At 43.4% G+C, this 20,843-nt stretch overlaps 1 protein-coding gene across 1 annotated transcript in view; it reads right to left on the bottom strand.

The window, feature by feature from the left end:
• The window catches only part of LOC125453613 (interleukin-13 receptor subunit alpha-2-like), a 51,928-nt gene that overhangs the window by 24,361 nt on the left and 6,724 nt on the right, over positions 1 to 20,843 (bottom strand). The window contains exons 2-3 of the mRNA XM_059646943.1: positions 7,398 to 7,541; positions 5,482 to 5,639 (exon numbers count right to left, since the gene is read on the bottom strand). Coding sequence (XP_059502926.1) covers positions 5,482 to 5,639; positions 7,398 to 7,485 — 246 coding nt within the window. The 5' untranslated portion in view covers positions 7,486 to 7,541. The remainder of the gene's footprint in view (positions 1 to 5,481; positions 5,640 to 7,397; positions 7,542 to 20,843) is intronic.

Raw genomic sequence — 20,843 nt, 5'->3', positions numbered from 1 at the left:
TGAACCGTTGTTTTACTTTCAAATTACTATTGGCCATTTCTGTGCACAGCAAAATTAGCCACTAAAAAAATCAGAAAATATAAAATCACTGAACAGGAAGCAAAACAAACCTCAGAAACAGGTCTTAATGCGATAAAGAAAACATGTTTAGAAGTTCATAATATGAAATTTATTTATGCAGCCTTTTTCTCACCCTCCTTCTCAAATTCACCTTCATCTCCGATTGCCACCCAGGTTGCTAGTGCTGTTAAAAAAGCTTACGGTGTGTTAGGTTTTATTGGTAGAGGGATTGAGTTCCAGGGCCATGATGTCATGCTGCAACTGTACAAAACGCTAGTGCGGCCTCACTTGGAATATTGCGTGCAGTTCTGGTCGCCCCATTACAGGAAGGATGTGGAAGCATTGGAAAAGGTGCAGAGGAGATTTACCAGGATGTTGCCTGGCCTGGAACCTTATGAAGAAAGGCTGAGGGACTTGGGTCTGTTCTCATTGGAGAGAAGAAGGCTAAGAGAGGATTTAATAGAGACATTCAAGATGATCAGAGGATTAGATAGGGTGGACAGTGAGAGTCTTTTTCCAAGGATGATGACTTCAGCTTGTACAAGGGGGCATAGCTACAAATTGATGGGTGATAGATTTAAGACAGATGTCAGAGGCAGGCTCTTTACTCAGAGAGCGGTAAGGGCGTGGAATGCCCTACCTGCCAATGTAGTGAGCTCATCCACATTAGGGGCATTTAAACAGTCCTTGGATAAGCATGTAGATAATGATGGGATAGTGTAGGGGGATGGGCTTAGATTAGTTCACAGGCTGGCGCAACATCAAGGGCCTGTTCTGCGCCGTATTGTTCTATGTTCTATGTAGTATCCTGATCTTGCTGGTACTTAGAAGCTAGGCCATTCATGTTACTCTTAGCCTTAGTAAACTTCATCTTATCCAGAGTACCAGTACACGAAGGCTTTGTGCCAGAACATAGAACAGAGAACATTACAGCACAGTACAGGCCCCTCGGCCCTCGATGTTGTGCCGACCTGTCACATGGCAGAACATGGCAGTAAACCACTCACAGATGTGATTAAACAGGCCCTGGATAGCTGTACTGTTGCAAATAAAAGCTGCAGACATCTTGAGGTGAAATGTCATAAACAACTGTCTTAAAGTTATTGGGAATGCACTCAACAAACCAGGTACTGTTTTTGTTCTGGATGTACAGAGGTTTATCGAAAGAGAGAAAAGAGAAGTACAGCACAGGAACAGGTCCTTTGGCCCTCCGAGCCTGAGCTGGTTATGATGCCGTAACTAAACTATAAACAAATCAGTTCTGAGAAAGGGTCACCGGACCGGAAACGTTAACTCTGATTTTTTTCTTCCCAGTTGCTGCCAGACCTGCTGAGCTTTTCCAGCAACTTTTGATTTTGTTCCTGATTTACAGCATCTGCAGTTCTTTTGGGTTTCTTTTTTAAGCAAACTTTCTGCCTTTATTCGATCTGTATCGCTCCATTCCTTCCCTATTCATGGAACCATCCAGATGCCTCTTAAATATTTTTAATGTTCCTGATTCCAACACCCCTTCTGGCAGTGTATTCCAGGCTCTTACCACTCTCTGCATGAAAAAAGTATTCCTTGTACATATCCCTTGAACATTCCCCCTTTCACCTTGAACCTGTGCTCCCCTTGTAATTGAAACTTCAACCCTGGATAAAAGCCTCTGACTATCCACCTTATCTATGCCTCTCATAATTTTGTAGATCTCTATCAAGCCTCCTCTCAGCCGCTGTCTTTCCAGTAAAAACAACCTGGGTCTTTTTAACCTTTCTTCATAGCTAATGCCCTCCAGACCAAGAAAACTCCTGGTGAAATTTCTCTGGTTTCTCTCCAAAACTTCCAAGGCGTTCCGAGTTTCCAAGTGTAGTGACCAAAACTGCACATAATACTCCAACTATGGCCAAACAAGGGTTTTATATAGCTGCAATATTGTTTGCCAACTCTTGTACTCCATGCCCTGGCCGATGAAGGCAAGCTTGCTATGTGCCTTCTTAATCAGTTTGGCCACCTGTGTTCAGAGAAAATGGGAACTGCAGATGCTGGAGAATCCAAGATAACAAAGTGTGAAACTGGATGAACACAGCAGGCCAAGCAGCATCTCAGGAACACAAATGCTGACATTTCGAGCAAAGACCTAGGCTCTCTGATGAAGGTTCTTGGCCCGAAACGTCAGCTTTTGTGCTCCTGAGATGCTGCTTGGCCTGCTGTGTTCATCCAGCTCCACACTTTGTTATCTTGGCCACCTGTGTTGCCACTTTTAAGGAACTGTGGACCTGCACACTCAGATCCATCTGTACATTAATGTTCCTAAGGGTTCTGCCATTTACCGTATAATTCACACCTAAATTTGATCCTCTAAAATGCATCACCTCGCATTTGTCTGGATTTAACTCCATCTACCATTTCTGTGCCCAAATCGCTGATCTATCCATATCCTGTTGCATTCTTTCATAATCGTTGGCACTATCAGCAACTCCAACAATCTTCGTGTCACCTGCAAACTTACTAATCAGGCCACCCACATTTTCTTCCAGATCATTTATATATACTACAGACAACACAGGACCTAAGACTGATCCCTGTGGAACACCACTAGTTACCAGTCTCCATTCTGAAAAAAACACCCTCTCACCTCTACCCTCTGTCTACTGTGACCAAGCCAGTTTTGTACCCATCTAGCCAGCCCACCTAGCATCCCACGGGATTTTAGTTTTTGTATCAAATTATAATGTCTTTGTTTTTGCAAACCACAGCTGAAACCCTGTGTTCAAATAGGTTTTATTAACTGCTGTCTCAACATGCCCTGTCATCTTCAAACATTTGATCATGAATAATCCCATGGTCCTCTGTTCATCAGAACTCTATCCATTATCTCACTTCATTTCCCCTCGTCCTTCATTTCATGCATTCTCTGCATTCCATTTCATGCTTTTGTACCTGCTCCTGCAATCTGTTTGCCATAATCAAATGTCCATCTATACCACATCATCAACATTACCCTCATCTGCCCTGGCTGTGACCTCCTCAAATAAATCAAACAGGTTTGTTAAACACGATCTGTCCTTATCCAATTTGCACTTGGTTTTCTTCAGTAATCTGAGTTTGCCAAAATAACATCTAATTTTGTGCCAAATATTAATGTGAAAATGTTTCTCCATCACTGAGGTTAGAGGGACTTGAATTATCCTTGTAACTTTATTTCTGACCAGTGGGATATGTTGTGTAACTATGTAACATGTTACTATGATTGACCCTTTGGTCATAGTGACATTGTGCCTGCATCATTCCTGTGGTGCTAATAGCTGGAGTGTAGATTACCCAGACAGCAGGGAATCTTTCATGCTTCTGAATTTCCAAACTCAATTGTTGTGTTGGGCTGCTAGAAATGGCAAGAAACATTAAAGACTGTGATAATGGGAACTGCAGATGCTGGAGAATCCAAGATAACAAAGTGTGAAACTGGATGAACACAGCAGGCCAAGCAGCATCTCAGGAGCACAAAAGCTGACATTTCGGGCCTAGACCCCTCATCAGAGAGGGGGATGGGGAGAGGGAGCTGGAATAAATAGGGAGAGAGTGGGAGGCGGACCGAAGATGGAGAGAAAAGAAGATAGGTGGAGAGGAGAGTATAGGTGGGGAGGTAGGGAGGGGATATGTCAGTCCAGAGAAGACAGACAGGTCAAGGAGGTGGGATGAGGTTAGTTGGTAGGAAATGGAGGTGCGGCTTGAGGTGGGATGAAGGGATGGGTGAGAGGAAGAACAGGTTAGGGAAGCGGAGACAGGCTGGGCTAGTTTTGGGATGCAGTGGGGGGAGGGGACGAGCTGGGCTGGTTTTGTGATGCAGTGGGGGGAGGGGAAGAACTGGGCTGGTTTAGGGATGCAGTGTGGGAAGGGGAGATTTTGAAACTTGTGAAGTCCACATTGATACCATTGGGCTGCAGAGTTCCCAAGCGGAATATGAGTTGCTGTTCTTGCAACCTTCGGTTGGCATCATTGTGGCACTGCAGGAGGCCCATGATGGACATGTTGTCTGATGAATGGGAGGGGATTTAAAATGGTTCACGACTGGGAGGTGCAGTTGTTTATTGCGAACCGAGCGGAGATGCTCTGCAAAGCGGTCTCCAAGCCTCTGCTTGGTTTCCCCAATGTAGAGGAAGCGACACTGGGTACAATGGATACAGTAAACCACATTGGCAGATGTGCAGGTGAACATCTGCTTAATAAGGAAGGTCATCTTGGGGCCTGGGATGTGGGTGAGGGAGGAGGTGTGGGGGCAAGTGTAACATTTCCTGCAGTTGCAGGGGAAGGTGCCGGGTGTGGTGGGGTTGGAGGGGAGTGTGGAACGGATAAGGGAGTCGTGGAGAGAGTGGTCTCTCCGGAAGGCAGACAAGGGTGGGCATGGAAAAATGTCTTGGGTGGTAGGTTCGGATTGTAGATGCTGGTGGGGTGGTATGTGAGAACAAGGGGGATCCTCTTGGGGCGGTTGTGGTGGGGGCGTGGTGTGAGGGATGTGTTGCGGGAAATGCGGGAGACGCGGTCAAGGGCGTACTCGACCACTGCGGGGGGAAAGTTGCGGTCCTCAAAGAACTTGGACATCTGGGATGTGCGGGAATGGAATGCCTCATCCTGTGAGCAGATGCGGCGGAGGCGGAGGAATTGGGAATAGGGGATGGAATTTTTGCAGGAGAGTGGGTGGGAGGAGGTGTATTCTAGGTAGCTGTGGGAGTCAGTGGGCTTGAAATGGACATCAGTTTCTAGCTGGTTACCTGAGATGGAGTCTGAGAGGTCCAGGAAGGTGAGGGATGTATTGGAGATGGCCCAGGTGAACTTGAGGTTGGGGTGGAAGGTGTTGGTGAAGTGGATGAACTGTTTGAGCTCCTCTGGGGAGCAAGAGGTGTTGCCGATACAGTCATCAATGTAATGGAGGAAGGGGTGGGGTTTGGGGCCTGTGTAGGTGCAGAAAAGGGACTGTTCCACATAACCTACAAAGAGGCAGGCATAGCCTGGTCCCTTGCGGGTACCCATGGCCACCCTCTTTGTCTGTAGGAAGTGGGAAGAATTGAAAGAGAAGTTGATAAGGGTGAGGACGAGTTCGGCTAGGCGGATGAGGGTGTCGGTGGGGTGGGATTGGTCGGGCCTGCGGGACAGGAAGAAGCGGAGGGCCTTGAGGCCATCTGCATGAGGAATACAGGTGTGTAGGGACTGGACGTCCTAAAATGTTTTATCTTTTTTCCATGCCATTTGAGTGTAACATCTATAGAGGCTTCACAATTGTTGACCATTAAACTCTTAGAGGGAAAATGGAGCATTTTTGGGATGTACAGAAAGCTAATTATCCATAATCATATTTGTTCTTTTTTCCTGAATAAAAGTTCATATTAAATTGCAGCAGTTAGAATTAGATTTCAACATAGACAGAAAATAACTGTGTCTTACTTCTTGCCAACTTTGAGAATCAAAGTACTTGTACTCAAAGAGATATCTAACGCGGCTCTGAGCCTTTATGAATTCACTGAGGCCATCATTCCAAGAAAATGTCACTTCCCCAAGCTGTCTATCCACAACTGTGAGGTTGGTCGGTGGATTAAGGTCAGCTGTTTAATGATAAATAAACAAAAATAAACGGTTAGCGGAGAAAGTTATCAACGTGTTCAATTTCATTCACATTCTAATTGCAATTCAACATTAACAGCCACGGATAAAAACACATGCGCTCCTAGCAACTTAGCACAATTCTCAGTTCCAATGTAAGGTAGGCAAGTCCACCTAAACTCCCCTGCAAAACTATTCATCAGATTCTTTAATGGGATTCTACAAATAAGATCTCCTCTTTACTAAGATGGATCCACTTATTGTTTGACCACAATTGCATCTCTTGAAATCACAGAATTGTTACATTGCAAAATGATATCATTCAGACCATTATGCCTGTGCCATGGTGGCTCAGCGGTTAGCACTGCTGCCTCACAGCGTCAGCAACCTTTGTCTGATTCCAGGCGACTGGCTCTGAGGAGTTTGTTAATTCTCCCTGTGTCTGCATGGTTTTCCTTCGGATGCTCCGGTTTCCTCCCACCGTCCAAAGATGTGCAGGTTAGTTGCTTTCACCATGCTAAATTGCCCATAGTGCCCAGGGATGGTCAGGCCAGGTGGGCTAGCCATGGGAAAATGTAGGGTTACAGGGATAGGTTAGGGGTTAGGTCTGGATGGGATGTTCTTCGGAGGGTCATCACGGACTCAATGGGCTGAATGACCTGCTTCCGCACTGTAAGGATTCAATAGATTCTAAGGTTCTCTGAACAAGCATTCTGACTGAGTGCCATTCTCCTACCTTTTCCCCCAATCCTGAATATTTTTTCCATTCAAATAATCAGCTATAACATCCTCTTGAATACCTCAGTTGAATCTGTCAACTACAGCTCCAGGCATTGCATTCCAGTCCCAAACCACGATTCGTAGGAAAATATTTGTCTCATGTACATTTGCTTCTTTTGTAAATGACCTGATATGAATGCCCTCTCATTCACAAGCTGTTTATCAGCAGGAACAATTTCTCCCAATCTGCTCTGCCTCGGCCCCTGTGTTATAATATTCCAGCAGAGGCCTAAATAATGTTTTATAAAGTTTCAACATAACCATCCTGCTCTACACTCTATCCTCTATAAATAAAGCTGACGCTGCACCATACTTTATTAACTGGTCTCTCCGCCCGTCCAGCTACCCTTGGGTGTTATGCATGTATCTTTCAGTTCCTGCACATCCATTCAGGTTGTGACCTTTATTTTGTTCTGCCTCTCCACTTCCTTTCTCCCAAAGTGTATCACCTCACATTTTTCTGCTTTGAACATGAAAACATCAATAACAGAAGCTGTAGAGTCATAGAGATCTACAGCAGAGAAAAAGGCCTTTCAGCCCATTGCGTCCACAGCTGTCAATCCATTGACTCCGTCTACACTGCCCCTGCCTCAGGAAAGCAACCAACTGAATAAAAGACTCCTACCACCCTGATTATACTATCTTCCATTTGCCACCTATGTGCCCACTCCACTAATATCTTGGTGGTATATGTTCTGGACTCAGATATCTTGGAGTTTACTCACAATACTATTCAAAAGGCCATGCTATCACAGGATCAGACTTTGGTGTGGACTCTGAGCTTACTGATGTTATTATAGGTGACACATATGTACCGATCTGATTAACAACATAACACTGACTTCATTACTCAGAAAATTAGTCAGTACCTGTATACTGGAATATCATTTATTATAATGTCACGTGACTGCCTTCAAAATACATTGTGCTCTTAACTGTGTGTTATAATACAATATACCTGGCATAAGTTTAATACTTACTAATGTCTGCTAGGAATTCCAGGCGTCCATCACTTAATGCTAGCAGTAAAACAAAGGAAATTGTAAGGCATGTGTACAATAGGACCATAGTGGAGATCTTCAACAGAAATCTGAAGGAAAGTTAGACGCAGATCATAAAACACCCTAAAAAGTAGCAAAAAGAAAGAACATCAAATTATAAAAAAAGAGGAAGAAAAATTGTAAATATAGTTTTGAATAAAAATTATTTTTATCAAAATTTAGATCATGGTTAGCAAGGGAAGCAAGTACAGTAAACCCTTAGCTGAAAGACAACAGTTTAAACTGTGCAACTTCGGTTTTATACGGGAGTATTAGCCTCTTTAATCCAGAGGTATAAATGCCATTTATTTGAACCACAATGAACAAGTGTTTTAGCAGACAAGAGAGTAAGAGGAAACTTCAAACTAATATAAAAATAGAAACTACCAGGTTTATTTTACACAGTAGAAAATAGAAATCAAGATGTGACCATCTTTTGCTGTGCAAAAACCAGGTTGGGATTTTTGTGACAAAGGTGGTAAGCTTGAGTGATTAAATTGGTTCAGGTGTAGGATGGACTCAGGCCTATTATGTTTGGAAGCAGGTCAGAGCTAGTAACTCACGCTGGTTAAAATGCTCACATTGGTTCATGGGGAACTTTACCAGTAGTCTTTTTCACATTTATAGATCCTCTAGTTCTCACCTCTCATGCACCATCACCCTGCCTCCCAATCCCATTGGAGCTCCTTATTCTCCACGCAACCTCATGCCTCCCATCCTGCTCCACTGCTCCTCACAATAACCATGCCAACTCGAGCCACTTCCGTGTCTATCTATTCAGAATAAATTCCGTAAAGAACCGATGAGCCGTACGGTGACAATGACATGTGTATAAAGCACACTTAAAACACTTTATGCTTTAAAAGTATGCTTTAGAAAACATCCATTTATCATAGCCTCAAAGAATATCAATTGCTACAATTCTAAAGAGGTGTCAATAAAACAAATCTTCAAAGTATCAATGCCAGAAGCTGGAGAGTCAGAGAGATTTACGGCAGCGAAAAATGCCCTTCAGCCTATTGCATCCACAACTGTCAACCATTGACTCTGTCTACATTGTCCCCTACCTCAGGAAAGCAGCCAACATAATCAAAGACTCCTACTACTCTGGTTATACTCTCTTCCATCTTCTTCTGTCAGGAAAAGGATATAAAAGTTTGAATACTCACATGAATAGATTCAAGAACAGTTTCTTCTCCAGTATTATCAAAATTTTGAACAGACGTCTTAAATGTTAATTCTGATTGCTCTTTCTGCATTTCCTGTATGGCTGTAACACTGGTATTCTGCACTCTGTTCTGCTCTGTGGAGCTTCACCTCCATTTCCTACCTAATAACCTCATCCCGCCTGCTTGACCTGTCCGTTCTCCCCGGACTGACCTATCCCCTCCCTACCTGCCCACCTATACCCTCTTCTCCATCGATCTTCTCCTCTATCCATCTTCGGTCTGCCTCCCCCTCCCTCCCTATTTATTTCAGAACCATCATCCCATCCTCCTCTCTGATGAAGGGCCTAGGCCCGAAACATCAGCTTTTGTGCTGTTGAGATGCTGCTTGTCCTGCTATGTTCATCCAGCTTCACACTTTGTTATCAAGGATACAAATATCATTCCCTAAAGGGCATTAGTGTACCAGGTGGGTTTTTCCTGGCAATCAACAGCAGTTTCATGCACATGATTAGACTCAAAGTTCCAGATTTTATTTTTATTGATATCAATTTCCTCTTTTTGCCAAAGCAGGATTTGAACCTGGGTCGCTGGTACACTAGCTGAATCAATAGCTGCGTGATAATATCACTAGGCCATCGCCTTCCTTTTGCCTAGAAAGGTGATGGCTAGGGACCATAAAATTCTGCCTCTAGGCTGACAATCTTGTCCAGTATTGAGGGTGTGCTGCTGAATGGGAGGTGAAGTCTCTTAGTTGAGATGCTAGAGGGGTCCCATCTGGATACTTGGCCAGACGTAAAAATAAAGAGGGCCTCATAGAACATAGAACGTTACAGCACAGTACAGGCCCTTTGGCCTTCGATGTTGTGCCGACCTGTCATACCGATCTCAAGCCCATCTAACCTACACTATTCCATGTACGTCCATTTGCTTGTCCAATGAGGACTTAAATGTACCTAAAGTTGGCGAATCTACTACTGTTGCAGGCAAGCGTTCCATTCCCTTACTACTCTCTGAGTAAAGAAACTACCTCTGACATCTGTCCTATATCTTTCACCCCTCAATTTAAAGCTATGCCCCCTCGTGCTCGCCATCACCATCCTAGGAAAAAGGCTCTCCCTATCCACCATATCTAACCCTCTGATTATTTTATATGTTTCAATTAAGTCACCTCTCAACCTTCTTCTCTCTAATGAAAACAGCCTCAAGTCCCTCAGCCTTTCCTCGTAAGACCTTCCCTCCATACCAGGCAACATCCTAGTAAATCTCCTCTGCACCCTTTCCAAAGCTTCCACATCCTTCTTATAATGCGGTGACCAGAACTGTACGCAATACTCCAAATGCGGCCGCACCAGAGTTTTGTACATCTTCACCATAACCTCTTGGTTCCGGAACTCGATCCCTCTATGAATAAAAGCTAAAACACTGTACACCTTCTCAACAGCCCTGTCAACCTGGGTGGCAACTTTCAAGGATCTGTGTACATGGACACCGAGATCTCTCTGCTCATCTACGCTACCAAGAATCTTACCGTTAGCCCTGTACTTTGCCTTCCGGTTACTCCTACAAAAGTGCATCACCTCACACTTGTCTGCATTAAACTCCATTTGCCACCTCTCAGCCCAGCTCTGCAGCTTATCTATGTCTCTCTGCAACCTACAGCATCCTTCGTCGCTATTGCCATGGCAAACTGTAGATTCCGTAGGTTTCAAATATCCTTAGGCAGAGCCTTCCAAGTCAAGGACCACTTCTATCTAGAAGGACATGAGCAGCAGGAACATGGGAACACAAGTACCTGCAAATCCAGCACGAAGCCATTCACCAGGGGTGGCATGGTGCTTAGTGGTTAGCACTGTTGCCTCACAGCGCCAGTGATTCAATTCTGTGTTTGATTCTCATCTCGGGCAATTATCTGTTTGGAGTTTGTGCACTCTCCCTGTGTATGTGTGGATTTCTGTTGGGTGCTCCAGTTTGTTCCCACAGTCCAAAGATGTGTAGGTTTGGTGGATTAGCCGTGGGAAATGCAGGGATACAGAAATGCAGAGGGTCTGGGTAGAATGCGCTTCAGAGGGTCGGTGTGGGTTTGGTGTGCCGAATGGTTTGTTTCCACGCTGCAGAGATTCTATCAACCTGATTTGGAAATAAATCATCATTCTTTCATTGTCACTGGGTCAAAATCCTGGAATCTCTTCTCTTATAGTATTGTGGGTCTGCCTACAGCATATGGGCTGCTCTAGTTCAAGAAAGTATCACACCATCAACTACTCAAGGGCAACTGCACACATGTAATAAATGCTTGCCCACCCAGCGATGCCCACATCCCATGAATGATTTTTTTAAAAGTGCATTTTTTTTACGTACCTCAAGCTCGACAGGTAAAAATTCTTCCCTGGCAATGGGGTGAGTTATGCAAAGAAAACAACAGGATTGGAGCAACTTTCTTATTCTGTTTTACAACTTGGTATTGCAAATAAAGTCACATACACATCTCCAAATGTAGGGAAATCATCTTGTGCTGGGGGATGAGTAGGTCTCAGTAATTTGTACTGCTGCCTTACCACAGCAGGAATCCAGGTTCGATTTCAGCCTCGGACAACTGTTACTGTGGAGTTTACACATTCTCCCCATGTCCATGTGTGTATTCTCCAAGTGCTCCGGTTTCCTCAGACAGTCCTAAGATCTGTTATGCTAAATTGCCCAGAGTGTCCAGGAACATGATAGGTGGGTTAGCTGTGGGAAATGCAGGGTTACAGAGATAGGATAGATGGGTGAGTCTGGACAGAATGCTCTTCAAAAGGTCACTGTGGATTCAAATGGCCTGCTTCCACACTGTATGGATTTTGTGTAAGCGATGAGGGTCAGGCAATTTATAGTCTTATCATGCTATGTAGCTTTCTTCCATTGCGGTGGTACTTAATCTAAAAATGTTAAATGATTTGGAGCTGGGTCGTATCAGTTCAGTAGATGTTGTATGCAATGGGCCAATTGAAACCACAAAGCATAAGCAAGAGAACACTGTATGTAAAGTTTTGGCACTTAACAGGTCACATCCAACAGTCTATGATTGAAAGCAATGACAATATGTTTCCCATGCAGGAAAACACAGGGCAGAGTTGTTAAGTTGGGCAGGAGGGGCAAAATGAGAAAAAGACAAAGCAAGTTGTGAGAAACTCAGTCACCTAACACAGTCTGGAGCTAGTGGCGTAGGAGAGCATTTGTGGCTACAGATGGATTGACACACATTGTGCTGAAGTGGCCTTCAAATGAACCTGAATGAAAAGGAAATAACTCGCAACAGGAAGTTCACCGCAAGAACGAGAAGAAAGGTAATCTCAGAGAAAAGAGGAACCAATGCCAGAACTTTCACAAGCAGCAGGTTAACTCTGCCACAGATCCCATTCTATCTACTAACCTGCAAGAGAGAGTGGAACGGTGACAGATAATTGAAACAAGAAGTGGACATTCCAGGTGAATGGATGATATCGGGATTGAACAGCAAGGATCTCTCAGATGTCAATATTAGGACCATTACTCTCCTTGTGTTGTAAAATGACATGGATTTAAGTTTAGGTGGCTTTCAATTCAGAAAGTTTGTGTTTTAAACTAATCAACAGAAAATAGTAAATTAGTCATGAACAAAACAGAAACAGACATTCAAACGAGGCACTTAGGTACATGTGAAAATGATGATATATTTCCAAATCAGGATAATAGAATCCCTACAGTGAGGAAACAGACCATTTGGGCCATCAAGTCCACACCAACCCTCTGAAGAACATCCCACCCAGACCCACTGCATCTCTGTATCCCTGAATTTCCCATGTCTAATCCAACAAACCTACACATCTTCGGACTGTGGAAGCAAACTGGAGCGCCCAACAGAAATCCACACAAAACACAGGGAGAGTGCACAAACCGCACATGCTGGTTAAATGATGCACATAGGTATGCCCTTTATGAAGGACATTGTAAAGAGGGATAATATTCATAGCGGTATCATTGTGAGTGGCATGAAGGAAACAGGGTTTGTTTTCAAATCCATGAAGGTGACACTACAGGTCGGACAATTTTACTACAGGTCATAAAATTGAAGAATTTTACACATCACTGGCTCAGGCTCAGGGGGATTTTAATGATGGTGATAATGGTGGTGACAATATCATTGTGAGTGTTTCTGCCTCCAAGGGACAACATCTTGATAAAGTCCATGGCTTCCTGCCTGCCACTGGGGCTCCCTGTTCTTTGGCAGCAAAGGTCACACTTCCAATAACATCCAGACATTTGGATGGTCGGCAGCTCTCCACACTTGGCACTGCCGATAGCAATGTCCACTGCTGTGGCATCATGGATGGTAAAGTATCCCTGGGAGAGAGGTGCATCCTTCAGCCTTGGCCAGCCAGGATCGCTTTGGTGACAGCAGTGCCATTGAGTAGAGGGAGCAGGGGGATGGTGTTGGCATGAAGAGGTCAATCCCTGCCTCCACAGGCGTCTTGGTAGTGGCACAGCATAAAGCAAAAACCCGTCTCTCTCTCTTTTCCATCTTCCCCCCACAATCACCACCAATTCCTATTTGAATCCTATAGGCAGCTGGAATTCCAATGTTCATCTTCAGATATTCCAGGGCGTTCATGTTCGTACCCCTGGGAGGGCAAAAGGAGCCTCAGGAAATGTCACGTCTGAATAAACAGGTAAGCAGTCTCTCAGCGCTGCATTGCAATGCCATGTCTCCATGGCGTAGCCCAGCCTGAAGGGGGCTTCAATCCATGTCATTCAGACTGGGGCAGCAAAAACAGCCATTCACTGTGATGTCTGACACCCAATTGGATCCAGCTTCCTTTTATCAAACTCCCCCATACCCCAGGCTACAGGTTAAAGATCTTATATCTGATTCACCCTGGCTGAAAAAAAAATGATATAGAATCCCTACAGCACGGAAACAGGCCTTTCGGCCCAACAAGTCCACATCAACACTCAGAGCACCCACCCAAACCATCCCCCTATAACCCACACATCCCTAAACACGACACACAATTTAACATGGCCATTCCAACAAGCCTGCACATCTTTGGACTGTGGGAGGAAATGGGAGCACCCGGAGGAAACCCACGAAGACACTGGGAAGAATGTGCAAACTCCGCACAGACAGTCATCCGAGGGTGGAATCAAACCTAGGTGCCTGGAGCTAAGGGGTAGCAGTGCTAACCACTGTGCCAACATGCCAGCCCAAGTAGTCAGTCTCACTATCTCTCCTGCCCAAACGCACAAAGATAAATTTTGCTGGGTCAGGAGATAAGGCAGCAAAAACTAGAAGCCTGAAAGGAGGGTGCAGGGTAAAAAATTTCTGCCTAAATCAGAATTTTATCCTGTTGCAGCAAGGTGATTAAAATACATTGTATAATTTGGTTCTTTATTGCACTGAGGCATGCAAGATTTTGGAGAAAGATGCAGTTTAATTAAGAAAAGAAATATTAGAGATAGGGACCAAAGGCAAATAGAATCCATAGTATCCCTACAGTTGGAAACAGGTCATTCAGCCCCACATTGATCTTCCAAAGAGCATCCCCACCATTCTGCCCTTCCCATGGCTAACACAACTAATCTGCACATCCCTGAACACTATGAGCAATTTAGCATGGCCAACCCACCTAACCTGCACATCTCTGGACTGTGGGAAGGAAACCAGAGCACCCAGAGGAAACCCACACAAACACAGGGAGAATTTGCAAACTCCACACAGACAGTTGCCTGAGGCTGGAATTGTACCTGGTACTGTGAAGCAGCAATGCTAACACTATAATTAAAATACAACAGAAGAAAGAAGAATTTAGAATAGCATCTCCATTCAAAAACTTAACATAATAATAGATACATTACTTATTACTAATTAACTTCTCCAATACAGTAACATCTCATAACCACACCCCTGGGCGAAAGGGCAAATTCAGAAAACAGATTTTCTCACATGCAATTCCTGCAGTGGGAAGAGAAACCCTGAGCTTCTAGTTGTAATTGAGAGAGGGGGAGAAATGGCTATACTTCTTTAAAACTCCAGCCACTTCTGCTGAATCCAAAAGCTAAATAAAAAATTGAAAATCCTGGTCTGTGAGAGCTGGCCGCATCCATCCAGGCTCTTTCTGTTGTTCCAAATTTTAAAAAAAGCCTCACAATCTTTTTTTACATTTCTACAAACTGCTTGGCACCGCTCGTTCAATCTCTCTCTTAAAATAAAAGGGCAAAATACATCTCTCAAAGCTACAGCATTGTCACACGATCAATGTCTTATTCAAGGTTAAAACAAAGGTCACTGTACAATCATGAATGACAAAGCTTCAAGCAAGTTATAATTAGCTGCAGAAGTGAAAATATTCGTCAACCTTCGCATTCTCGTGAATAACCACAGACACAGTCCCTTAATGTGTTTGTTTGTCAAGGTAGTGAGAATTTGGGTCAGAAAGAGGAAAGTACAATCAGGGTCAAAAGGACAGAACAGTGTGGAGCTGGAGGAATGCAGCAGGCCAGGCAGCAGCAGATGAGCAGAAAAGTTGACGTTTCGGGTCGGGACCCTTCTCCGAAATTCCATGTTGAGCTAGGAGATTGAATTCAAAGCAATTCTTTGCAGAAAGAACAAGGTAGAGTTGCAAAGAAGTGGTGAAGGCAACTCTGAAACCCTCTTTACGGTTACTAACAGCAACTTGCATGTAATATAGCACCTTCAATGCTGTAAAACTTCTCAAAGCTGAAGCTTGGTCAAACAAGGCCAGGCAAAACCAAAACTGGTCAGACCAAACTTAGAATATTGGGCTCAGTTTTGGTCACCTCATTATAGAAAGGATTTGGAAGCTTTAGAGAGGGTGCAGAGAAGAATTACCAGGATGAGGCCTAGATTTGAGGGCAGGTCTTATGAGGAAAGGTTGGGGGAGCTAAGGTTTTTCTCATTGGAGCAAAGAAAGATGAGAAGGGACTTGATCGAGGTGTACAATTTGACAGACACCTTTTCTCAGGGCGGAAATGAATAGTACATAGAACATAGAACAGTACAGCACAGTACAGGCCCTTCAGCCCACAATGTTGTGCTGAACGGTTACCCTAAACCTAAGGTCTATCTGACCTCCACAGCTGTCTTATACTATCGCCCATATGCCTATCTAATAGCCACTTAAAGCTGCTAATAAGGCTGACTCCACTACCCTCTCTGGTGATGAATTCCATGCCCCGACCACCCTCTGAGTAAAGAACCTACCTCTGATGTCTTCCCAAAATCTACCTCCACTCACTTTAAAACTGTGCCCCCTCATAAAAGCTACCTCCAGCCTAAGAAAAAGTCTCTGGTTGTCCACTCTACCTATATCTCCGATCATTTTGTACACATCTATCAAGCCACCTCTCATCTTTTGTCGTTCTAAAGAGAAAAGCCCTAACTCTCTCAACCTTTCCTCGTAAGACCCTCCCTCCATTCCAGGCAACATCCTGGTAAATCTCCACTGCACCTTTTCCAATGCTCCCACATCTTTCCTGTAATGAGGTGACCAGAAGTGGACACAATACTCCAGATGTGGCCAAACCAGGCTTTTGTATAGCTGCAGCATAACTTCACGGCTCTTGAACTTAATCCCTCTATTAATGGAAGCTAACACACCATACACCTTCTTAACAACTCTATCCACCTGGGTGACAGCTTTCAGGAAATTGTAGACATGAACCACAAGATCCCTCTGCTCCTCCACACTGCCAAGAATCTTTCTGTTAACCCTGTATTCAGCTTTTTAGTTTGTCCTTCCAAAATGAACCACCTCACACTTTTAAGAGTTAAACTCCATCTGCCACTTCTCAGCCCAGCTCTGCATCCTATCAATGTTCCTTTGCAACCTAGAACAGCCCTCCACACTGTCCACAACTCGACACTTTTGTATCGTCTGTGGAAGTATTCAGAGGGGTCATAATTATAAAGTGATTGGAGGAAGGTATGGGGGGATGTCAGAGGTAGGCTCTTTACAGAGAGTGGTGGCTGTGTGGAAATGCACTGATGGTGGTGGTACTGGAATCAGATACGTTAGGAACATTGAAGTGACTATTGGCTAGGCACATAGGTGATAGTAAAATGTAGGGGATGCAGGGTAGTTTGATGTTAGAGTAGGATAATAGGTCAGCACGACATCATGGGCCGAAGGGCCTGTACTGTGCTGAACTGTTCTGTGTTCTGTTCCATTGTAGGCTGTGGCTGTCAATGGCTGTGCCAGAATTTATTGGCCATCCTAATTGCTGAGAAGGCATTGATGCGTTAATTATATTACAAGCTTTAGAATGTATTACAGTCAAGTTTGCAGGTGACATAAGATTAGGTGGGAAAGCTCGTAGTGACGATGACTTGGAATCTGTACAGGCATATAGACAGGTAAGGCAAGTGGGTAAACATTTGGTGGGTGTATTACAATCTGGGAGAAATGTGAGATTGTGTACTTTGGCAGGAAGAAAAGAGGAATTGGGTATTGTGTAAATGGAGAAAAAAATGGAGAAGGATTTGGGAGACACAAAAAGCTGGCATCCAGGTTCAACAGGTATTAGGAAGGCAAACTGACTCGTGGCCTTTATTTCAATGTGGGGGAATGGAATATAAAAATAGATTTAGTGAGTTGATTCCAGCGCTAAATTTCAGAGCAGCTAAAGCCCTAGCTAATAATGTTGGTGCGGGTTAATGTTTGGAATACACTCAAGGTCTTAAATTACAGGGGAGCTGATACCTCACAGCTTTATAAGACTGGAGGAGGTCACAACAATGGTGAAGCCACAGAGAGTGCGTAATCAGGATCAGTATGTTAGAAGTGCGATGCTGCTTAACTCAGAGTGAATGTGAGCAGGTTGACAGATGAATCAGGCATGGTGTGAGTTAAAATACAAATGGCCTACTCCTGCTCCTATTTTCCATTTTATGAGATCACATCATTCTTTGGCTTCTTGCCCATTTCGCCTTAAGACCTCCCAAGCTCATCTCATCTGTGAGATTTTACAATGTAATAATCAGAGGAAGGAAACAGCAGTTCGCAGAAAGTTCCACTTTAGGGATGTTTGCAAGTGCAACATTAAGTCTCTTGACATCAATTTACCATACTTGGCTTCACTAGCTGATGACAAACAAAAATAGCAACCTGGGGACTGTCACGCACCATCATGGTGACCGATAATTCCATTGTCTTGGTAAGAGATGTCGACATCAAAAACAAGAACCCACAATAAGACCTGATAGTTTCATGTGCAGTGTTTGTGGTAGAACCCATCTCTCAAAGTTTGGTCTCTATAACTATCACCAAAGGTGCACCAAATGAAGACAGCCTGTCTAAAATAGATTGAGGTGGAGCAACATTTCCATCTTTCATCGATGGGTGGAAACAATAAATCGATTGTTTAATTTTGGAATGGGATTGACTGGGAGTTAAAGAAGAATAAACAGCACAGCTACTTGGTTATAAAGCCCACTTGAATCACGTTGTCATGCAGATAGACTTTGAGAGAGGGCATGTGCATTGGAAGCAATTGTGGAATCACACTGCAAATTTGCAAATATCTCACAAATGTTTTGAGCATCTTGAGGAAGTCACAAAAAGGGTTGAAGAAGGCCGAACAATAGATTTTGCTTATTTGAACTTTAACAAAAACTTTGATAAGGTTCCTCATGGTGGACTAAAATTAGGTCACATGGGATTCAGGTTGCCAATTGGATACAAAATTGATTTTACAGTAGGAGATAGAGGGTGATGGTAGAGGGTTTCTTTTTGAATTGGGTGCCTGTGACCAGCAGTGTTCCACGGGGATTGGCATTGTTATTTACAGAAATGACTTGGATGAAAATAGAGGAGAAATGGTTAGTAAATTTGCAGATTAAACCAGAATTGATGATATAGTGGAAAGTGAAGAAGGTTATCTAAGGCTATAAAAAGATCTTGATAAATTGGATCAATGGGCTAAGGATGGCAGATGGAGGTTAATTTGGAGAAATGCAAGATATTGCATTTTGGTAAATCAAACAAACTTAGGGCTGATACAATTAATGGTACAGCCCTGGGTGGTATTGTTAAACGGAGACTGAGGGGTTTGGATAAGTAATTCTTTGAAATTTGCATCACACATCAACAGGGTGGTTTAGAGGGTGTTTAGCACACTTGCCTTCATTCCTCATACCTTTAAGTATAGCAGCTGGTACATATTGGTGAGACTGTACAGGAAGTTGCTGAGGCCTCTTCCGGAATGCCATGTGCAGTTCTGGTTGCCCTGTTGTAGGAAGGAAATTATTTAACAGGAGAGGGTTCAGAAAAGATTTACCAGGATGTTGCCAAGAATGGAAGGTTTGAGTGAAAAGGATCAGCTGGATAGGCTGGGGCTATTTTCACTGGAGATTCAAAAATGGCGGGCTGACCTTATAGAGGTTTATAAAATCATGAGTGGCATAGATAAGGTGAATAGCCACAGTCTTTTCCCTAAGATGGGGGACCTCAAAACTAGAGGGCATATTTTTAAGGGGAGAGGAGAAAAAATTGAAAGGAACATAGGAACAACGTTTTAACACAGAGAGTGGTTAGTGTGTGGAATAAACTGCCAGAGGAAATGAAGGGTGCAGGTACAGTTACAACATTTAAGATACATTTGGATAAGAACATGAATAGGAAAGGTTTGGACAGATACGGCCAAATGCAGGCAAGTGAGACTAGTTTAGTTTGGGAACATGGTTAGCATGGACTGGTTGAACCGTAGGGTCTGTTTTCATGCTGTCTGACCCTATGACTAGAACTCTACAGCCAAAAGATGTGGTTGAATGTCACAGGCAAGGTCCAGACTTGAGAGACAGAGACAAAAGTCCTTATAGTTTCCCATGAAGTGGATGGTCATGCTTGCATTAAAAATAAATAAAAACTCAAAGGTTTAAAATTATGTTTATAGATACGCCGACCGTGAGCTAGATGGTAAACTGCCAGAGGGTCTAGGCCTGAAACGTCAGCTTTTGTGCTCCTGAGATGCTGCTTGGCCTGCTGTGTTCATCCAGCTTCACACTTTATTATCTTGGATTCTCCAGCATCTGCAGTTCCCATTATCTCTGAGGTAACTTCACTGTGGAATACCATTCTGAGCTTAAAAGTTATCAAGAAAGGAAAGGGATGGAAGAAAACCTTACAGGGGCAAGAATAAAGAACTGAATGTCTACTTAATGGACTTAAGGTATAATGGAGAGTCGGATTTGCATTTGCTTCAAAAGTTGGTGGTCAGTTTAGCTCAGCTGTGTGGGCAGCTGAACACCAGCAGTGTGGGTTCAATTCTCTACTGCCTGGAGTTACCATGAAGGATTTTCCTAATCAACCCCTCCATTTACTTGAAAAGTATTGACCCTCAAGCTAAATCGCTACCAGTCATCTGCATCTCGTGAGAGAGCAGCTCTCTGGTCTGGTAGCTTATGGCAACTTTATTTTGTTTCAGAAGGGGAATAATCTAAAAGCCTAAACGTATAAGTTGGCTAACAGAATAGTGTTTGGTGAATGCTGCTTTTAGATTGCTGCGGTAAAAGCTGTTAAACGTGTAATCTTGAGAGATTCTTTCAGTTGGTCACTGAAAATTAACTTTTGAGAAAGAAATTTGATTAGTCTCCAAGGAGATGGCAAAAATATAAGAAAGGGTCCTTTGGTCTAAAGAAAGCAGGAATAAACTCTGCTCTGGGGAAATCAGATTAGAGAAAGAGAGATTAACAGTTTTAATGAGAACTTGGATTTCAAAAGTGAGATTGACATTGTGTTCAAGTAGATTGTTCACTGCTGATATTTTCTATGGTAAAACTTGCTTATTAGAACTTTGAAAATGTGGCTACATATGAATGGGAAAAGAGCTGTGATTTTCCCAGGTAAAGCATGGAATGAAATGGATATTGTGCCATATATATTATGTTATATATTATGGCATACATCAAATGGATGAAATCAGGTCACCACTGCCTTCTCAAAGGCAACTAGGGGTGGACAATAAAATGAATAGAATAGAATAGAAATTTATTATCATGGGTACTTTTACATACAGTGAAAAGTTTTACAAATTGCCACACCATTGTACCTATATTATCAGAAGTCCTACATAATATTTTTTTTAAAATGTAAAATTAAGATAAACTTCATCACAGTTCAATAAATGGCTCCCAGGCTCTAGGAAAGGAATTAAGCTAATAATGGTGGCCTCGCCAGTGACATCC

Source organism: Stegostoma tigrinum, chromosome 6 (assembly GCF_030684315.1).
Source record: "Stegostoma tigrinum isolate sSteTig4 chromosome 6, sSteTig4.hap1, whole genome shotgun sequence".
Classification (NCBI taxonomy): domain Eukaryota; kingdom Metazoa; phylum Chordata; class Chondrichthyes; order Orectolobiformes; family Stegostomatidae; genus Stegostoma; species Stegostoma tigrinum.
This window is presented reverse-complemented; position numbering and strand designations above follow the sequence as displayed.